This window comes from Octopus bimaculoides, chromosome Z, assembly GCF_046866305.1.
Source record: "Octopus bimaculoides isolate indiv1 chromosome Z, ASM4686630v1, whole genome shotgun sequence".
Lineage (NCBI taxonomy): Eukaryota > Metazoa > Mollusca > Cephalopoda > Octopoda > Octopodidae > Octopus > Octopus bimaculoides.
This window is the reverse complement of record NC_142944.1, coordinates 18,198,953-18,218,755: the sequence shown is the minus strand read 5'-3', so window position 1 is coordinate 18,218,755 and position 19,803 is coordinate 18,198,953. Positions and strand designations below refer to the sequence as shown.

At 38.7% G+C, this 19,803-nt stretch overlaps 1 protein-coding gene across 6 annotated transcripts in view; it reads right to left on the bottom strand.

The window, feature by feature from the left end:
• LOC106875566 (uncharacterized) overlaps positions 1–19,803 on the bottom strand; it is a 360,383-nt gene that overhangs the window by 53,098 nt on the left and 287,482 nt on the right. For all 6 annotated transcript variants that reach the window (XR_016244845.1, XR_016244844.1, XM_089365512.1 and 3 more), the window contains exons 4-5: positions 19,499–19,625; positions 6,903–6,965 (exon numbers count right to left, since the gene is read on the bottom strand). Coding sequence is in view for 4 of the 6 variants with exons in the window: in XM_089365512.1 (XP_089221638.1) it covers positions 6,903–6,965; positions 19,499–19,625 (190 nt within the window). In the remaining 2 variants the exon portion in view is untranslated. The remainder of the gene's footprint in view (positions 1–6,902; positions 6,966–19,498; positions 19,626–19,803) is intronic.

Genomic DNA, 19,803 nt, shown 5'->3' with positions numbered 1-19,803 from the left:
ACTAGGCTTACAAAAGAATAAGTCCTGGGGTCGAATTTCTCGACTAAAAGTGGTGCTCTAGCATGGCCACAGTCAAATGACTGAAACAAGTAAAAGAGTAAAAGAGTATATGTTAGACATATGGAGTTCAAAAAGGTGCCCAAGGTTGTTGTGGGAAAGATCAAGGAGGTGTTTAAAGATCTTCCCAGTGACATAGGGAAGGGAGACACGTGTCAGGTTATTGAGCTGGCTTGGGGCCGTAGTGGAAGCTAGGTGTAGTAACTTTGAGGAAACTGTTATCTCCCAGTCATAATCCTAACCGATGTTTTTTGATTTCTTAAAATACTTTTACCTTTAGATGGAATATTGTGTTTTCTTTTCCTTTTATGCAAACTGTCAAATTTAGGCTGAATACCCTGTAGTAGATTAGCCCCGCCCTCAGTTTCATCCTGACCGAGTAGATCAATGACCTAAGGTTATGTGTATGTGTATGAATAGTAATAATATTACTCTTTTACTTGTTTCAGTCTTTTAACTGTGGCCATGCTGGAGCACCGCCTTTAGTCGAGGATTGTTTATCAATTTTGACCAATGAGAAGTTTGACTGGGGTGTGAGGGGCATTTCCGAGTCAGGATACGTGGTATAGTTCTTTGGTTTGACCTTAGTCACAGCAGGCCTCCACGCAGTTTGAAACTACCAAATTCATTGCCAAAGCATTCACTGATTCGTTGGCCCAGGGCTATAATAGAAAACACTTACTCAAGGTGCTGTGCAGTGGGACTGAACCTGAAGTCACATGGTTCTACTACCAACTTCTTAACCAAACAAAATGATCATTTCTTCCAAAATCAATGAGAGAAAGAATACTTAAAGACTAACTACTACATTGAGACCTGGAGCGTCTCTATTCTGATTATAAATTTACATTGATATCAATAATTATTGATGCACTTGGGTACATTAGTGACTATCTCAAAAAGCCAGGATTTTGGGGTAAAGAATGAGAACATACAATTTGCAGATATAGTATGTAAGAGGAAGAGTAAAACTATGCAAAACTTTTCTAAAATTCAACATGTAACATTTATCATTGCCGAAAAATATATATTAGTCATAGAAGCAGTATTAATACTGAGAGGTAATATTTATTTATTCCCAGATAAATGTGGTTGTCCTGTTAGAACAAACTATACATTAGAAGTTACCATGTGAAAAACTCTAATACAAGCTTTTGGTGCAGAATGCATGCTTATTTGTTCATATCACCAGCAGGGATATAACCCCCAACCAACTCCAGCACCGAGACCACCAGATCACGTGATTTCAGTCTTTCTTGATCTCATCAGTGATGGACACTTAAACACTAGAATTAGCAACAATTTATCTCCCCACCAGTGGTATATACAGAAAATCTGTGCCTGAAGAGGTGCTGGTGTTGCAATTAGCCAGTGAGTGTGTTAAAGAATATATATTAGCAACAGAGGAGGTATTAATACTGAAAGGTAATATTTATTCCTACTTAAATGCAGGTGTTCTTCACTGTGGTAGATACCACGAGAGAAAAAAACTCTCATACTGGCTTTTGGTGCAGAATGCACTGCTGCTATCCAAATTCCCGTGATGAAGCTTTTGTTTCTTTTGTTAGAAACCAGATCGCTTCTTCAAGGAAAAATTCTAATAATTAGAAAAAGAAAAGGGACACACACACACACACACACACACACACACACACACACACACACACACACACACACATGCACACGAAACTGCTGACGTCAAAATTCCAATGAAAGAAACATGTTTCTGGGTGAGAAACTCAGTCTTTCTCTATTAATGTGGAATATGAAAAATAAAACCATAAGAACAGAAAATATATGTACGGTAACAAACAAACACACACATATTAATATTCACACACACACACACACACACACACACACACATACACACACCACACACATACACATACACACACACTCAAAATGCAAACATAAACAGCCGCATACGCATACTTATAAAACACACAAACATAAGTGATTTAATGCTAGACCGCTTTGCATAACCACAAGAGAAGTAGCATCCTGCTAACAAGATAATGGGTGGATCAATTAACATAGGAATTAATTAAATGCAATTATTGATCAGCAGATTCTTCTCTTTAGCTCAATTTTACAAAATTCAAACAGGAAATGAATAACTGTGTTGTTTTACAGAAAGCAAAAAAAAAAAAAATATACAATTGACTCTGTACTGGAGGGGACAAGCCCATGAATGTCAAAATAACAACTGCTGTAGCCATTGTAAGAGTCTGAGCAACAAAGAATTTTTAATGCAAATTTTTTGCGGCTAGGTGCAAGCATGGCTGTTGGTAAGAAGTTTCCTTGTCAATCATATGACCCTGGATTCAGTACCACTGCATGGCACCTTGGACAGGTGTTTTCTACTATAGCCCCAGGCCAACTAAAACTTTGTAGATGGATTTGGCAGATGAAAGCTGAAAGAAACTCGTTGTGTGTGAGTATATATATATATATATATATATATAAAGTGTAGTATATTGCCACTTAAGTGTGGCTGACCCCTAGGGGTGGATGTTACTGTTGCTTTTAGCCCCAGGAGGACATCTCCTCCAGCTGGCTTATCGACACACGACTGTGTCCTGTTTGCCAAGGGAGTTATCCCTCTCACCTCAACCAGCAGCACGAACGTATCCGGATTTCAGGGTTATTTCCCTTCGTCGGCGTTCGACAGCTGATGACCTTGGTGAGAGAGACGAAAACCTGGCAAACCTTATATCTTCTTTTCCAGTGACATTCTTCACTGATATTGAAAAGGTTACCTTCATAATCAGTATTACTACGATCATCATCATCATTCCTATCTTCATCATCACCACCACCACCACCACCACCACCACCATCATCATCATCACCATCATCATCACCATCATCATCATCATCATCATCATCATTGTCAATGTCGTCATCATTGTCACCATCGACTTCAGTATCATCAGTGTCATCATCATCATCATAATCATCTTTATCATTACCACCACCACCACCACCACCACCACTCATAATTAACCTCATTCTCTTTATTTCTGCATATATCCCTCCCACCTTTTTATTTAATTTTTTTTTGTTTTTATTTGCTTTAGTCATTGAACTGTGGCCATAAAGAGGCACCACCTTGAAAGATTTACTCAAACATCAACCCATATACTTATTTATGTATGTCTATTATTTAGTTTTATTTCTGGATTTCCTGCCCATGCAGAAAGAGCTGGTTTCTAACCTAGATCCAAGGTTCCTTCATTGAAATTTCAACAACATCAACAGGGCATTTGTGCATGTATGTATATGTGCAGTATTTGGAGTCAGTGCATGTGTAGATTTGTATGCTTTGTTTCCTAGACATACTCATATATACTTAAATGATAAACCTCTGGAAAGTTTTACAAATTTTTACAGTTCCAGTGATGGCTTGGATCTGTAGTCTTCAGATCAGCTTTCTCATTTCTGGTTTTGAGAACCCTAATTTCTCAAGTTTGGCACTTAGGCAGTGTGTTACATATCCCAGTGACCCAATAATAACAGGTATAAACCTGAACTTGTAATCTGGGTAGAGTAACTGTAAATTTCTCAATAGTTTAGTGTAGGTATTTTCTATTTCACTTATCTTTAGCTTTATACTGACATCAACTGGACAACTGATTTCCACTAAATAGCTTTTCTTTCCACATCCTAGATCACTTGGTTTTCTTCTATTATGTTTGCATTTTATTGACAATTTCACAGGGACATTCCACCACTACTCTTCCATACTAAGAGTTATTATGGCCTCACACAGTAGGTTCTTATATCTTGGTCTCAGAGTTGTTCTTCTGATGGATCCCATTGTACAGTGTCTTAGCTACAGCATTGTGTCTCATTGGTAGATAATAATGCAATGTCATTGAAGGCGGTGAGCTGGCAGAAACATTAGCACGCCGGGCAAAACGCTTAGCGGTATTTCATCTGCCGTTACCTTCTGAGTTCAAATTCCGTCAAGGTCGATTTTGCCTTTCATCCTTTTAGGGTCGATTAAATAAGTACCAGTTATGCACTGGCGTCAATGTAATCGACTTAATCCCTATGTCTGTTCTTGTTTGTCCCCTCTATGTTTAGCCCCCTTGTGGGCAATAAAGACATAAATAATGCAATGACATTTTTGCAGAACTATGTATGATGTGTGTGATATATATCTTCAGTGCTAATATTACAAAGTTTGCATCAGTTACCACATTTCAGGGTCTTTCCTGTGTCTCTGTTCCTTTTGTGTATCAGAAATTTGGAAGCTATTTCCCTGTTCCTGGTCACAAATGTACACTCTTCTTAGTGAAAGTTAGTAATTCAGTTGTTGGTCCATAATAGACTGCTTTGATTACCAATGTTGCTGTCATCCTGGAGCCTTATGCCAACATATCCATGCATAGTGGAGGCACAATGGCCCAGTGGTTAGGGCAGTGGACTCGTGGTCATAGGATTGCGGTTTCGATTCCCAGACTGGGCGTTGTGAGTGTTTATTGAGCGAAAACACCTAAAGCTCCACGAGGCTCTGGCAGGGGATGGTGGCGAACCCTGCTGTACTCTTTCACCACAACTTTCTCTCACTCTTACTTCCTGTTTCTGTTGTGCCTGTAATTCAAAGGGTCAGCCTTGTCACACTGTGTCACGCTGAATATCCCTGAGAACTACGTTAAGGGTACACGTGTCTGTGGAGTGCTCAGCCACTTGCACGTTAATTTCATGAGCAGGCTGTTCCGTTGATTGGATCAACTGGAACCCTCGTCGTCATAAGCGACGGAGTGCCAACATATCCATGCATGGTTTTCTGCTGATATTCACTCATCCTTTCATCAGATGATATGATGCAAGAAAGTCATACAACTTCTTTGGGCAAATATTTGAGGTTATCAGGTAGAGAATATTTCTTGGAAGAGTGACTTTCCAAGTCTCATGATATTATCTACCTCATGCATGCAGACTTGGTCAACGAATGCACTTCAACACTTACTGGTTAATAGATTTTCTGAAGGGGTATGATGTGACATTCAAAAACTGTCTAAATCAATGTTAAACTCTCTGCTTCCATATTTTTGTTTTAGGAAGAGGCAGTCGACATCACTGTGAATGTGAAAATTATTTGAGCTGGTCAGTAGCTTCAGTATCAATGGCTCAGATCTCATCAAGTGTCTATTTCAGTGGCCCAAACATTGGTGTGAGTACTAGTGCTGCAAACACATTGTGAACTACTATATTACTGTGTATGGAGAATTATTAGGTTTATAATTTTCTTATCTGAAGGTGTTATAGTGGCGCGTTCCTTGTTACTGGTACCATTGTGAAATGTGTTTCCATCTATCCTTAGGTACCTGTAGCATTCTTCACCAGATATAAGAGAAACATCTAAATCATTAATGGTGGTGCTGCTAGTCTGGTTTTTTCCTCATTTCCCAACCATATAAAAACATTTATCCTGACCAAAGTTTAGCTTATATCCTTTGAGAATGTGATAGCTAAATCAAGACTTTTTTCCATCTCATGCTTATTCCTGTCATACAGCTCCAAGTCATTCATAAAAAAAAGCATTATCATGGTACTTTTGGAATATACCTCTGTGATACTGCATTTTATCAGTGATAATACAATCACTCTTGGTATTTAATTTCAAGATGATGGCCCAGGATGAAGTTAGGTCAGCTGTGCTTTGCAGGTTTTCATTTTGTGAATACTTGATGGCCTGAGCAGAGTTGGTGCCATGCTAAAAGCACCAAGTACACTCTGTAAAGTGGCTGGTGTTAGGAATGACATCCAGCTGTAGAAATCATTGCAAAGCAGATATTGAAACTAGCAGCCCTCCGGCTTGTTGATTTCTGTAGAACCATCCAGTCTATGCCAGCATGGAAAAAAAGGAACATTAAATTCTGCTGCTGTTGATGATGATGATAATGGTCAAGATGATGATGATAGATTCAAAGTCCAGCCTGTATTGTGCTGATTCCATTTGAAGATTACATTAAGTGTACACATGTCTTTGGAATACTCAGCCACTATACATACCCACTTAATGAGCCATGAGCATTCAGTAGATGATCAAGCAACTGAATACCCCACTGTTAAAGCTAAGATCCGTTTACATTTACTTTACTTTGTCTATAACATATTTACTTATATCCTAATAACACCCCTAGATCCAGATATGGCTAATTACTCTTGCTGTTAGTGTAATTAATATTGTTTTGGGTATTAGTTTGGTCGGAAGAGAGATGAAGAATTCCAAGGGAGGTGTGTGATGGTTGCTGGGAATGGGGCTGAAACTGGGTACAGTCTTAGGTAAAAGGAAGTATATCTGGGTTTAAATAACACTTAGAGTAACGAGAAGAGTGATGGGGGTATATTAAGTGTGTTTAGGGTAGAGTGAAGTACAGTGAAGTAAGTTCATACGAGCTGAGACTGCTTTAGTAATATTCACATCTCAAGACTCATGCAGTTTCTTTTGTTTGGTTTCCAGGTTGGTACTTGCACTTCCCAAACTTATGTTGATCAATGTAATTAAAGGCCAAGCACTGCCAAATAAACAACCATTACAGAGAAGAACAGATAGCTTTATTTTGTCATTTTTTTTTATTTGATTTCTTATTTTTTATTTTCTATTTTCCCCCCTCTTCTTTATTAGAAGAACTTTTATAATATTCCAGTGTATGAAAAGTACAAACTTGTTATTTGCTTTATCACAACACACAGATCGTTACAATAATGAAGATGATGACGACAACGACGACGACAATGATGATGACAACGATGATGGATATGATGATAATGATGACAATAATAGCAAATGGGAATGGTAACCATGAAACTGTAGACCTTTAACATACCTTTCACCTTTTCCAGCATTTTCTTACAAAAGTCATTAGCGTTTGGTTCCGGCATCATACACTCTATAAAAAAAAATACAACATAAAAATTAGTTTACTGCAAACAATAAATTTCTTTTTTTTTTCTTTCTTTTTAAATATTTATTCTCCTCGTTTTATTTTATTCCTCATTCATTTTATTTCCTCCACAACAAAAACAAAAGCAAAAACAGTAAAAAGAAAGAAAAAAGTGTTTGGCCTATATTGTTTGACCTAATTGTTTTATTCCAGCTTTTAAAGTGGATGATGATCAAATACATTGTCTCTTGGCCAGCACAATAAACGTTCTATCTTAAATGATGTTATTTCTGACACAGCCATGACTATAGTCAGGAATAAAATTCATGCCAGCATCTGCAGTTAAACAAATAATTTAAATTAACAATTTTTGGTTTGAAAACAAAATATGAGTGGAGTGATAAAAGGAAAAAAATCATAGTTGATTTTTAGGTAAAATTTTCAATTCTCAACCACATGGATCTGGGTTCAGTCCCACTGTGTGGCACCTTGGGCAAGTGTCTTCTCCTATAGCCTCAGGCCAACCAAAGCCTTATGAATGGATTTGGAAGTTGGAAAGTGTAAGAAACCCATCAGATATATATATATATATATATATATATATATATGTATGAAATACGTGTAGACGTTTTATTATCATTATCTTATGATATTTACTTTGTATTATATTATACTTATTTATTGTGCTTTTACTTATTAACTTTCTATATGTGACTGGATTTTCATAGATGAGTTCATAAACCTTGGTTCTTTCCTCTAAAACTATATATATATAAAGTGTAGTATATTGCCACTTAAGTGTGGCTGACCCCTAGGGGTGGATGTTACTGTTGCTTTTAGCCCCAGGAGGACATCTCCTCCAGCTGGCTTATCGACACACTACTGTGTCCTGTTTGCCAAGGGAAATTATCCCTCTCACCATGATCTGCAGCACGAACGGATCCGGATTTCAGGGTTATTTCCCTTTGTCGGCGTTCGATAGCTACTGACCCTGGCGAGAGAGACAAAAACCTGGCAATCTTATATCTACTTTTCCAGTGAAATTCTTCACTGATATCGAAAAGGTGAAAACAAGCAATGTTAATTCTCTAAATGAAGTATTAACAGTAACTGCACGATAAAGTGTAGTATATTGCCACTTAAGTGTGGCTGACCCCTAGGGGTGGATGTTACTGTTGCTTTTAGCCCCAGGAGGACATCTCCTCCAGCTGGCTTATCGACACACGACTGTGTCCTGTTTGCCAAGGGAAGTTATCCCTCTCACCATGATCTGCAGCACGAACGGATCCGGATTTCAGGGTTATTTCCCTTTGTCGGCGTTCGATAGCTACTGACCCTGGCGAGAGAGACAAAAACCTGGCAATCTTATATCTACTTTTCCAGTGAAATTCTTCACTGATATCGAAAAGGTGAAAACAAGCAATGTTAATTCTCTAAATGAAGTATTAACAGTAACTGCACGATAAAGTGTAGTATATTGCCACTTAAGTGTGGCTGACCCCTAGGGGTGGATGTTACTGTTGCTTTTAGCCCCAGGAGGACATCTCCTCCAGCTGGCTTATCGACACATGACTGTGTCCTGTTTGCCAAGGGAAGTTATCCCTCTCACCATGATCTGCAGCACGAACGGATCCGGATTTCAGGGTTATTTCCCTTCGTCGGCGTTCGATAGCTACTGACCCTGGCGAGAGAGACAAAAACCTGGCAATCTTATATCTACTTTTCCAGTGAAATTCTTCACTGATATCGAAAAGGTGAAAACAAGCAATGTTAATTCTCTAAATGAAGTATTAACAGTAACTGCACGATAAAGTGTAGTATATTGCCACTTAAGTGTGGCTGACCCCTAGGGATGGATGTTACTGTTGCCAGGGTCAGTAGCTATCGAACGCCGACGAAGGGAAATAACCCTGAAATCCGGATCCGTTCGTGCTGCAGATCATGGTGAGAGGGATAACTTCCCTTGGCAAACAGGACACAGTCGTGTGTCGATAAGCCAGCTGGAGGAGATGTCCTCCTGGGGCTAAAAGCAACAGTAACATCCACCCCTAGGGGTCAGCCACACTTAAGTGGCAATATACTACACTTTATCGTGCAGTTACTGTTAATACTTCATTTAGAGAATTAACATTATATATATATATATATATATATATATATATATATAAGCTGAACGTGGTGTGCAAGAGAGACGATTGCGCTGGTATGGACATGTGGTGAGAATGAATGAGGATAGCTGTGTGAAAAAGTGCCACTCCCTAACAGTTGAGGGAACCCGTGGAAGAGGTAGGCCCAGGAAGACCTGGGCTGAGGTGTTGAGGCAAGACCTTCGAACATTGGGCCTCACCGAGGCGATGACTACTGACCGAGACCTTTGGACATGTGCTGTGCGTGAGAAGACCCGGCAAGCCAAGTGAGATTGTTGCCAGGGCCCCTGGACTGGCTCTTGTGAGGGTGGCACATAAGATGTACCATCCTGAGCGTGACCGTTGCCAGTACCGCCTGACTGGCCTTGTAGGGTTTTCGAGCGAGATCATTGCCAGTGCCCCTTGACTGGCTCTTGTGCGGGTGGCACATAAAAGACACCATTTCGAGCGTGGCCGTTTTCGTGCGGGTGACACGTAAAAGCACCCACTACACTCTCTGAGTGGTTGGCGTTAGGAAGGGCATCCAGCTGTAGAAACTCTGCCAAATTAGATTGGAACCTGGTGTAGCCATCCGGTTGCACCAGTCCTCAGTCAAATCGTCCAACCCATGCTAGCATGGAAAGCGGACGTTAAACGATGATGATGATGATGATGATATATATATATATATATATATATATACACACACACACATATATACATACATATATTTACACTATCAGGACTTTAACCTACATGGATTTATGCACCTAAAGACACACAGACTTATTTCTACAAAATCGGGAAGTTGAACTGTAAACTTTTATGCTTCTTTTTTCCTCTCTTTCTTCATCTCCTTATTCCTGATTCCTTTATATATATATATATATATATATATATATATATATACAGGAGTGGAGAATGAACAAAAGGGCACTCAACACATTTATTACAAGTTACATGTAATAACATGATTTGTCTATTCCATGAATGTGAGGAGATAGGCTTTGTTAGGGGCCTGTGAATCTGGAAGTAGCATGGAATCTGAATCAAGCTATTTTGAATAACACACACACACACACACACACACACACACACAGTAGGCTTCTTTCAACCAAATCCACTCAGAAGGCTTTGGTCAGTCCGGGAGCTCTAACAGAAGGCACTTGCCCAAAGTGCCATGCAGAGGGATTGAACCTGGATCCATGTGGTTAGCCAGGCCTACACCATGAGAAGCTGAATTTGTAACACTGAACTCAGAAATACAAACAACCAATTTCACTGTTAAAATTCAATGCATATCACACCATGTAGGCTACAACAATTGTTAAAGATGCTTAAAAATATATACAGGAAAAAAAATTAAGATATCACAAGCAAAAAACAAATAAATCTTATGATTATAACTAAACATGATTTAACTTCTAAAAATGGTAGGAAAGAAAAGAAAATCACAAACAATAGGAACCAGAAAGATATTTAACAAGAATATTCCACTCAAATTTTGTACATTTCTTATGATATCTGTGGTATCACTCTAACAAGAAAATTAGGCTAAAGTTTCTCAGTGTAGAAGCCATACGGCAATCACATACGAATATGTGAAGACATCTTCAGTTGTCTTTTGGATTGATGCGTAAAGTTTGCACAAAAATTCTTATGAAGGGAAAGGAAAACAACAGAGAAAGAAAGAGAGAGGGGGGAAGAGAGCAGAGAGAAAAGAAAAAGAGTGGTGGTGGGTGGAAATACTTGAAAATCAGAAATGAAAATAACACCTTCAAATGCATGAAATTCGCTTTGAAAGTCAAAGTATATAATATGTACAAATGGAACCAGATGAGATGATTCATATGTATATACATACACATGCGTATGAACAGATGTGCACACACACACATAGACATGTGTAAATTTTCTCTGTATATATGTAAGAGCAAGTGTGTGTGCGTGTGTGTGTGCATGTGTGTGCATGTGTGTGTGTGTGCATGTGTGTGCATGTGCGTGTGTGTGCATGTGTGTGCATGTGTGTGTGTGTGCATGTGTGTGTGTGTGCATTATGTGTGTATTATAAGAATATGAATGTGTAATACATATTTCAATACAACTGTTATATAAATAGATGTATGTAGTCAGTAGCAGAGAGAGAGAGAAAGAGAGAGAGAGAGAGAGAGAGAAAAGAAGAGAGAGAGAGAGAAAAGAAGAGAGAGAGAGAGAAAAGAAGAGAGAGAGAGAGAAAGTGAGAGAGATAAAGAGAGAGAGAGAGAAGAAGACACTTATTTGTCATCACATGTAATTAAAAATGTAGGAATATCTTTTCATTAGATATGTTAACACAAACATAACTGATTTTTGTTTTTGAGGTGGGGTTTCCATAGAGAAACCTTTTTTCCCCCAGTCAGTCAGTTTACATTATTATATATCACATCTACACAGAGCTTCTGTCATCACTATTTGGCAATTGCAGTAATGTACATACTTCGCTGAGAGAAGCAATAATACTCAAATAATGTCTAAAGTTGTCTCCCTTTTTAATTCCTCCTCCTCATCATCATTTAATATCCGCATTTGATGTTTTCATGGTTAGGACAATTTGACAGAATTTAACTGGTCTAAAGACTTCATTGGGCTCCAATGTCAGCTTTGGCATAGTTTCTGTAGCCAGATGCCCTTCCTAACACCAACCACGTCACAGTGTACTGGGTCACCATGCAGCCCACACAACAAAGATCCCCTTCGATTGAAAGGGAGACAGTTGTATGTTATGGTACAAGGGGTTAAAGTGAGAGTAAATGGATTGGAACAGAACAGGTTTCTTGCTGTAGGGTAGCTACATGGCTACTCACATTTAAGAAGAGAGGATAGCGGGAGTGCCGATCAGGGTGGAATTGGTAAGAGATTTAAAAAAGTGGCAATGAGGTGTCGGGGTATATAAGTATTATACATAATACTTATGTATATTTATATGTTAATGTATGTATATATTCATTAATATCATCATCATTTAATGTCTGTTATCCTTGCTGGCATGGGTTGGAAGGTTTGACCAGGGCTGGCAAGCTGGAAGGCTGCAACATCCTTCAGTCTGATTTGGCATGCTTTCTATGGCTGGATGCCCTTCCTAATGCCTACCACTTTATAGAGTGTACTGGGTGCTTTCCCGTGGTATTGTATAGGCACTCTTACATGGCACTGATGGGTCCTTTTACATGGCACGACATGAGCGCTTTTATGTGGCATCGCACAGGCATTTTCATATTTACAAACTGACATTTATATAAACCTGAATGTTGAGCTGTATTTATGCATGTATGTGGGTGTGTATGTATGTGTGCATGTGTGTGTACACTGCAAGTCTCCACAGAGATCAAGCCTAAGATAAGCTTGATACCATAAGGACAAATCAAGAATCACAAAGCGAGTTCGGTGATATTTGGATAATGTTACATGGAACTGAGCAATGGCCCTTTTACGTCTTCTTTGTCCTTGTTGCATCAAAATATAATGATCAGGAAAAGAGTGACAGAAAAACAAGCAGACGAATAATAGGTATTGTTCTTTTATCTTATTTTCTTTCTATCTTTCTTTCACCTGTTTCACTCACTGGACTGCAGCTATGGTGGGGCACCACCTTCAAGAGTTTAGTTGGACTAATCAACCCTAGTGCTAGTTTTTTTCACACCGGTGCTAATTTCATTGGTCTCTGTTTGCTGAAATACTAAGTTACAGAGACATAAATATACCACACCAGTTGTCAAGCAATAATCGTAGACAAACACAAACATAAAGATGTACACGTGCACACACATACACACACACACACCCACCCACCCACATGATGGGCTTCTTTCAGTTTCCATCTACCACATCCACTCACAAGGCTTAGGTTGGCTGAGGGCTTTCATAGTAGAAGACACATGCCCAAGATGCCATGCATTGGGACTGAACCCAGAACCATACTGTTAGAAAGCAAACTTATTACCACACAACCACAATACACCCCACTCCACCATATGAATCATCATCATCATAATTATCATTTGACCACTGTTTCCATGTTGGCATTGGTTGGACAGTTTGAGAGGAGATGGGAAGCTGGAGACCCACACCAAACACTAGTTGTATGTTTTGGCATGTTTTCTATGGCTGGATGCCCTTCCTAACCACTTTACAGAGTGTCCTGGGTACCTTTTACATGGCACCAGTGGGGTTGTCATGTAGCTTGCAAAACAAAGACCACTCAGCTGAGATAGGAAGTGGAACTGGGGAAAACCATCTTCATCATCATCATCATCATCATCGTTTACCATCCGCTTTCCATGCTGGCATAGGTAGGATGGTTTGACTGAGAGCTGGCAAGCCAGAAGGCTGCACTGGGTTCCAATCTGATCTGGCAAGGTTTCTACAGCTGTAGTGTAGTGGGTACTGCTTATGTGCCACCGGCACAGGAGTCACCCAGGTCTGCCTGGAATCAATCACGTTCGGATAGTGCTTTTTACATGTCAATGGCACAGGAGCCAGTCAGGTGGCACTGGCAATGATCACGCTCATATGGTGCTTTTTACATGCCACAGGCACAGGTGCCAGTCAGGCAGCACTGGCAACGATCATGCTTGAATGGTGCTAATTACGTGCCACTGGCATGGGAGCCAGTCAGGCAGCACTGGCACCGATCATGCTCAGTTGCACAAGATCTTGATTGTGTCGAGAACAATGAAAATTGTTTGAAAACTTTGTGTAGGCTTCTAAGCAGGTATCACCAAGCTTTTGGCAGAATTTGATGCAGAATCTCTGCTCAACTTTCTGTCATGGTCAATGCGATGAACACACGCTACACACCTTCCTTCCAAGCACTGCTGTAAACAGTGGGAGTGAGCTAGAATGTTAAAACTTAGTGCACATGCACAACAGAGTTCAAGGTCAGACTGTGACAAACAGCTTCACTCTGTGCTTTAGCTTTGTTACTATGGCAACAATCCGGATACTTATTGATCAGACCATGTATATATCCTTTTATTCTTTTACTCGTTTCAGTCATTTGACTGCAGCCATGCTGGAGTACCACCTTTAGTTGAACAAACTGACCTCAGGACTTATTCCTTGTAAGCCTAGTACTTATTCTATCGGTCTCTTTTGCCGAACTGCTAAGTTATGGGAAGATAAACACACCAACATTGGTTGTCAAGCAATGGTAGAGGGAGAAACACACACACACACACACACATATACGATGGGCTTTGACAGGCCTCTTGTAGATTCTGTGAACCAGATCTAGCCACAAGGCTTTGGACAGCCCAGGGCTATAGTAGAAAGCACATGCTGAAGGTGCCATGCAGTTGGATTGAAACCAAAACTATGTGGTTGGGGAGCAAATTTCTTGCCACACATCCATGCCTGTATCTATGTAAAAAAAAAAATTTTATAGCAAATCACCAAAATCAAAAACATTTTTTATAAAATTTTTAATAATTTTAAAAATTCATTTTGAAGTTTCCTCAGGTGTTTTTTCCAACAATATTTGAAAACAAATAATCATTTTCAAAATCATTTAAATAAAAATAAGAAATATTTTTTTCATACAATAAATTTTGGTAATAATAAATTTTTAATGTTCAATTCCATTAACTTATTAAATTTTAATATATTTGATTAATTTTCCTTAATATAATTCACAGTTCTAAATTTGGTGCTAAGCAGTTGTATTTATTATTTTAATTATTAATTATCTGTATTGATTAATTTTTACTATTTGGTGTGAAAATAAACATAGAAAGCAACTTTTGGCACAACAATTAAAAAATGGATCCTATTTTGAAACATTATTTTTCAAAGTATTTATATTAAATATGGAGGCAAAATGATGATATCTTTTGCACCTAAATCTGCACTTAAAAACTACTATTTTTTCAACTAAAAAAAAGTAGATATTTTGGCACCTAAAATCTGCTCTCTATATACGACTTATTAAATATAAATATTTTCAAAATATCAGAAAATCAAAAAATGTTTAGCTTGTGCAATGCTAATCTCCAAAAGATCCATATCACATACACATACAGTTAGATGGAACCAACCAAAACTGAAGCTGGACCAAAACAGATAAGAATTTGGAACCAGTGCAACATTACTCTTTTCAGTACTTCTCCTTATGTTTGTTTACTAAGATTTCAATGTTACAAAATTTATGAGTGATCTACTTTCAAATGTGACCATTTTTTGTTTCATGGGTTCTTCCTACTTTATCATTTTTGATATAGTTTTCATTATTAGACGAGCTGGCAGAAACATTATTAGCAAGCTGGCAGAAACGTTAGCATGCTGGGTGAAATGCTTAGTGATATTTTGTCTGCTGTTACGTTCTGAGTTCAAATTCCACCAAGGTTGACTTTGCCTTTTATCTTTTCAGGGTCGATAAATTAAGTACCAGTTATGCACTGGGGTTCATGTAATCGACTTAATCCCTTTGTCTGTCCTTGTTTGTCCCCTCTATGTTTAGCCCCTTGTGGGCAATAAAGAAATAAGAAACATTATTAGCAAGTCGGGCAAACTGCTTAGCGATATTTTGTCAGTCTTTACATTCTGAGTTCAAATTCTGCTGAGGTCAACTTTGCTTTTCATCTTTCCAGGGTTGATAAATTAAGTACCAGTGAAACACTGAGGTCAATGTAATTGACTAGTCCTCTCTCACAAAATTTCAGTAGAAATTTCCTTTAATAGAAAGGATTATTAGATCCCTTTCAAGTGACAAGCTGGCGGAATTGTTAGCTCATTAGGCAAAATGCTTAACAACATTTCATCCATCTTCACTTTCTGAGTTCAAATTCCGCCAAGGCTGACTTTATTTTTCATCGTTTTGGTGTTGATAAATTAAGTACCAGTTAAACACTAAGGTCGATATAATCAACTCACTCCTCCTCCAAAATTTCTGGCCTTGTGCCAAAATTTGAAATCAATATTAAGGTCCCTTTCATTTAGATCTTTTAAAAATCTTTTTAACTATCTCTTTTTTGCTTTATAAGCTTTTCCCTTCAGCACTAATTTAATCTTGGCTTACAGAAATAGATTCCTTTTACTGAAGTCTTTCAAAGAAGCATAATTATACTAAATGTTCTCTAAAAATAACAGAGGTGTTATGGTTTAAAACATCAGCATTTAATCTATTCAATGTAATGCTTATCTATCTACATTGTTTTGTGTTAATAACACCTAAGGGAGGTATCAACAAACATTTGTTTGTAACTTTGTTGATTTTCTTTTATGTGCAGATCTGAATTTTTTTCAGTAGATGTCCAAATAACAATGATTTACAAGTATTTATTTTTACCTGATTTTTTTTTTGTTAAATTTGACTTCTATGGACAGGTGAAATAAACTTGAAGGTGTAAAAAAAGCAATAACTTAATGGATAACACTGAAATTGAACCATTATGTGTCATACTTGTTTGCTTTGTTACCAAAATTATCCCAACCCAAATGTCAATATCCTACAATATTAGTTTCATGTTTTGGCACTAGGCCAGCAATTTCAAGGGAGGGAGTAAGTCAATCACATCAACCCCCAGTGCATAACTGGTGTTTATTTTATTGACCCCAGAAGGATGAAAGGCAAAGTCAACTTTGATGGAATTTGAACTCGGAACGTAAAGACAAACAAAATGCTGCTAGGCAGTTCACCCAGCCTGCTAATGGTTTTGCCAGCTCAATCTCCTACAATAATACTACTTTATGGGGAGGGGGCTAGTCGATTAGATCAATTCCAGTACACAACTGATACTTAATTTATCGACACCGGAATTAGAACTCAGAATTTGGCGGAATTTGAACTCAGAATGTAAAGATACGAAATACCACTAAGCATTTTGTCCAGCATGCTAACATTTCTTATTTCTTTATTACCCACAAGGGGCTAAACATAGAGAGGACAAACAAGGACAGACAAAGGGATTAAGTCGATTACATCGATCCCAATGCATAACTGGTACTTAATTTATCGACCCCGGAAGGAAGAAAGGCAAACTCGACCTCAGCAGAATTTAAACTCAGGACATAACGGCAGACGAAATACCGTTAAGCATTTCGCCCGGTGTGCTAACGTTTCTGCCAGCTTGCTGTCTTTTAGCATGTCACAGAATGTAACAAAACTGGCCTTTTGAAATAGAGTTACTATTCGTTTTTCCCAGCTGGGTGGACTGGAACAATGAGAAATAAAGTGTCTTGCTCAAGGACACGATGTGCCACTGGAAATTGAACTCATGACCTTACATTCATGAGCCAAATACTCTAACCATTAAGCCATGCACCTTCACTTAAATGTTTGTGTTAATGGTGAAACAGCTCAGTTAGAGTTCACACAGCATCATATCCCAATACATTTTGTTTTTCTCCATTTTAAGTATTTTTTTTTCTTCCAGTGTAAACATCAAAATCTGCACAATAGCCCATGTCCAATTCACAGCTCTCCCACCCCTTGATACCCCATTTGGTAGGTTTAGCTGACATATGCATTGCCAAAAAATGTATCCAACCGTTATAACCTACCATTGTTTCATTAACACTGAGATGTGTTTTTTTTTTGGCTGTTATGTACACAGTTCATGTGAAGGTGCATTGCTCATTGGTTAGAGCATCAGGTTCACAATCACGAGGTTGTGAGTTTGAAACCAGGACCGGGCTGTGTGTTGTGTTCTTGAGCAAGACACTTTATTTCGCGTTGCTCTTGTTCACTCAGCTGTAGAAAAGAGTTGTGACGTCATTGGTGCCAAGCTGTATCGGCCTTTGCCTTTCCCTTGGATAACATCAGTGGCGTGGAGAGGGGAGGATGATATGCATGAGCGACTGCTGATCTTCCATAAACAACCTTGCCTGGGAGGAGAAAATTCTAGGTACAATCCCATGGTCATTCATGACCAAAAGGGGTCTTTCCCCTTTACCTTATGTGCATATAATAGTATGGAAAGGGGAGGCTGATTTGCATGGGCAACTGCTGGTTTTCCTTAAATAACCTGGCCTGGACTCTTGTGCCTTGGAGGGGAACTTTCTAGGTGGTCACTTTCGCAGTGGTTGTTAGGTTATGGCCAATGGAAGATGGAACATGGAATATACGAGACTTTATTATTAATCACAACAATTGTTTCGACACATCTTGCATTGATCCCTTACGGGTGGGACACTCAGCAACTGGTTCAGAAATGAAGATATTTCCTCTGTCTTGCTACTTTTCTTTCTACAAAATGAGAAGATACATTGCAGAACTGTTATTTTAACGAATTGTGACTACTTATCACCCAACAAGATACATCTGTACTGCCAGATGCTCCTGAACCAGATGTTGAGTGTCCCACCGTTGAAGGATCAATGCTAGATGTGTCGAAACAATTGCCATGGTTAATATGAGTAATAATAAATTCTCATATGTTCCATCTTCCATCTTTCATTTGCCATATATATATATATATATATATATATCATCATCATCATCATTTAACGTCCGCTTTCCATGCTAGCATGGGTTGGATGGTTTGACTGAGGACTGGTGAACCAGATGGCTACACCAGGCTCCAATCTGATTTGGCAGAGTTTCTACAGCTGGAAGCCCTTCCTAATGCCAACCACTCAGAGAGTGTAGTGGGTGCTTTTACATGCCACCGGCACGAGGGCCAGTAAGGCGACGCTGGTAACAATCACACTCAAATGGTGCTTTTCACATGCCACCAGCATGGAAGCCAGACTGCAGCTCTGGCAGTGATCCCGCTTGGATGGTGCTGTTAGTGCTCCACTGGCATGGGTGCCAGTCATCAAATTTGGTTCAGTTACAATTTCCCTTGCCCCAACAGGTCTTCACAAGCAGAGTTTAGTGTCCAATGAAAGAAGGTTGGCATGGGTGCCAGTCGTCGAATTTGGTTCGATTTCGAATTCACTTGCCTCAAAAGGTCTTCACAAGCAGGGATTTGTGTCCAAAGAAGGGAGGTTGGCATGGGTGCCAGTTGTTGAATTTGGTTCGATTTCGATTTCGATTTCACTTGCCTCAACAGGTCTTCACAAGCAGGGATTTGTGTCCAAAGAAGGAAAGGTATGCATAAGTGGGCTGGCTATATATATATACATACATACATGTATGTATATACATGTGTATACATACATGCACACACACACCTATAAACTTGTATCCAGCTGGAATATGCTTGAGGCATACTTGAACTTGTAAGAAAGTCATTCGCTGCATTTCATCAACAAGAAAACTTCTCAGAGCCACATACATGCATGTGTATGCACAAATGTATGCATGCATGTATGACACATACACACACATGCACACACCACAGGGAAATCCCTCTAAAATTCATGGATGTATTTCTGTTGCTTATTACACAAATTATTTGACATTTTTACGAAGACCTTTTTTTTTTTTAAACTCACCTTTATTGATATTGCTAAAAGTCTTGCCATCTGCGCTGCCAATTTTCTTACCATTTTGGAATCTTTTAAGAATATGCCTTATATAATTTTCTTTCTCTTTGTCAAAATCTGTTATTTTGGAGCTAACCTGAAAGAAAAGAAAAAAAAAAAAAGAAGGCACATGAAAATATGTGAATGCCACTCAGTGTGTTTGAGTTTCTGTGTTATTAAAAATACATGTAGAGGAGTAAGAGAATGGCTGTTTTTATGAAGAAAGAAAGAAAGAAAGAAAGAAAGAAAGAAAGAAAGAAAGAAAGAAAGAAAGA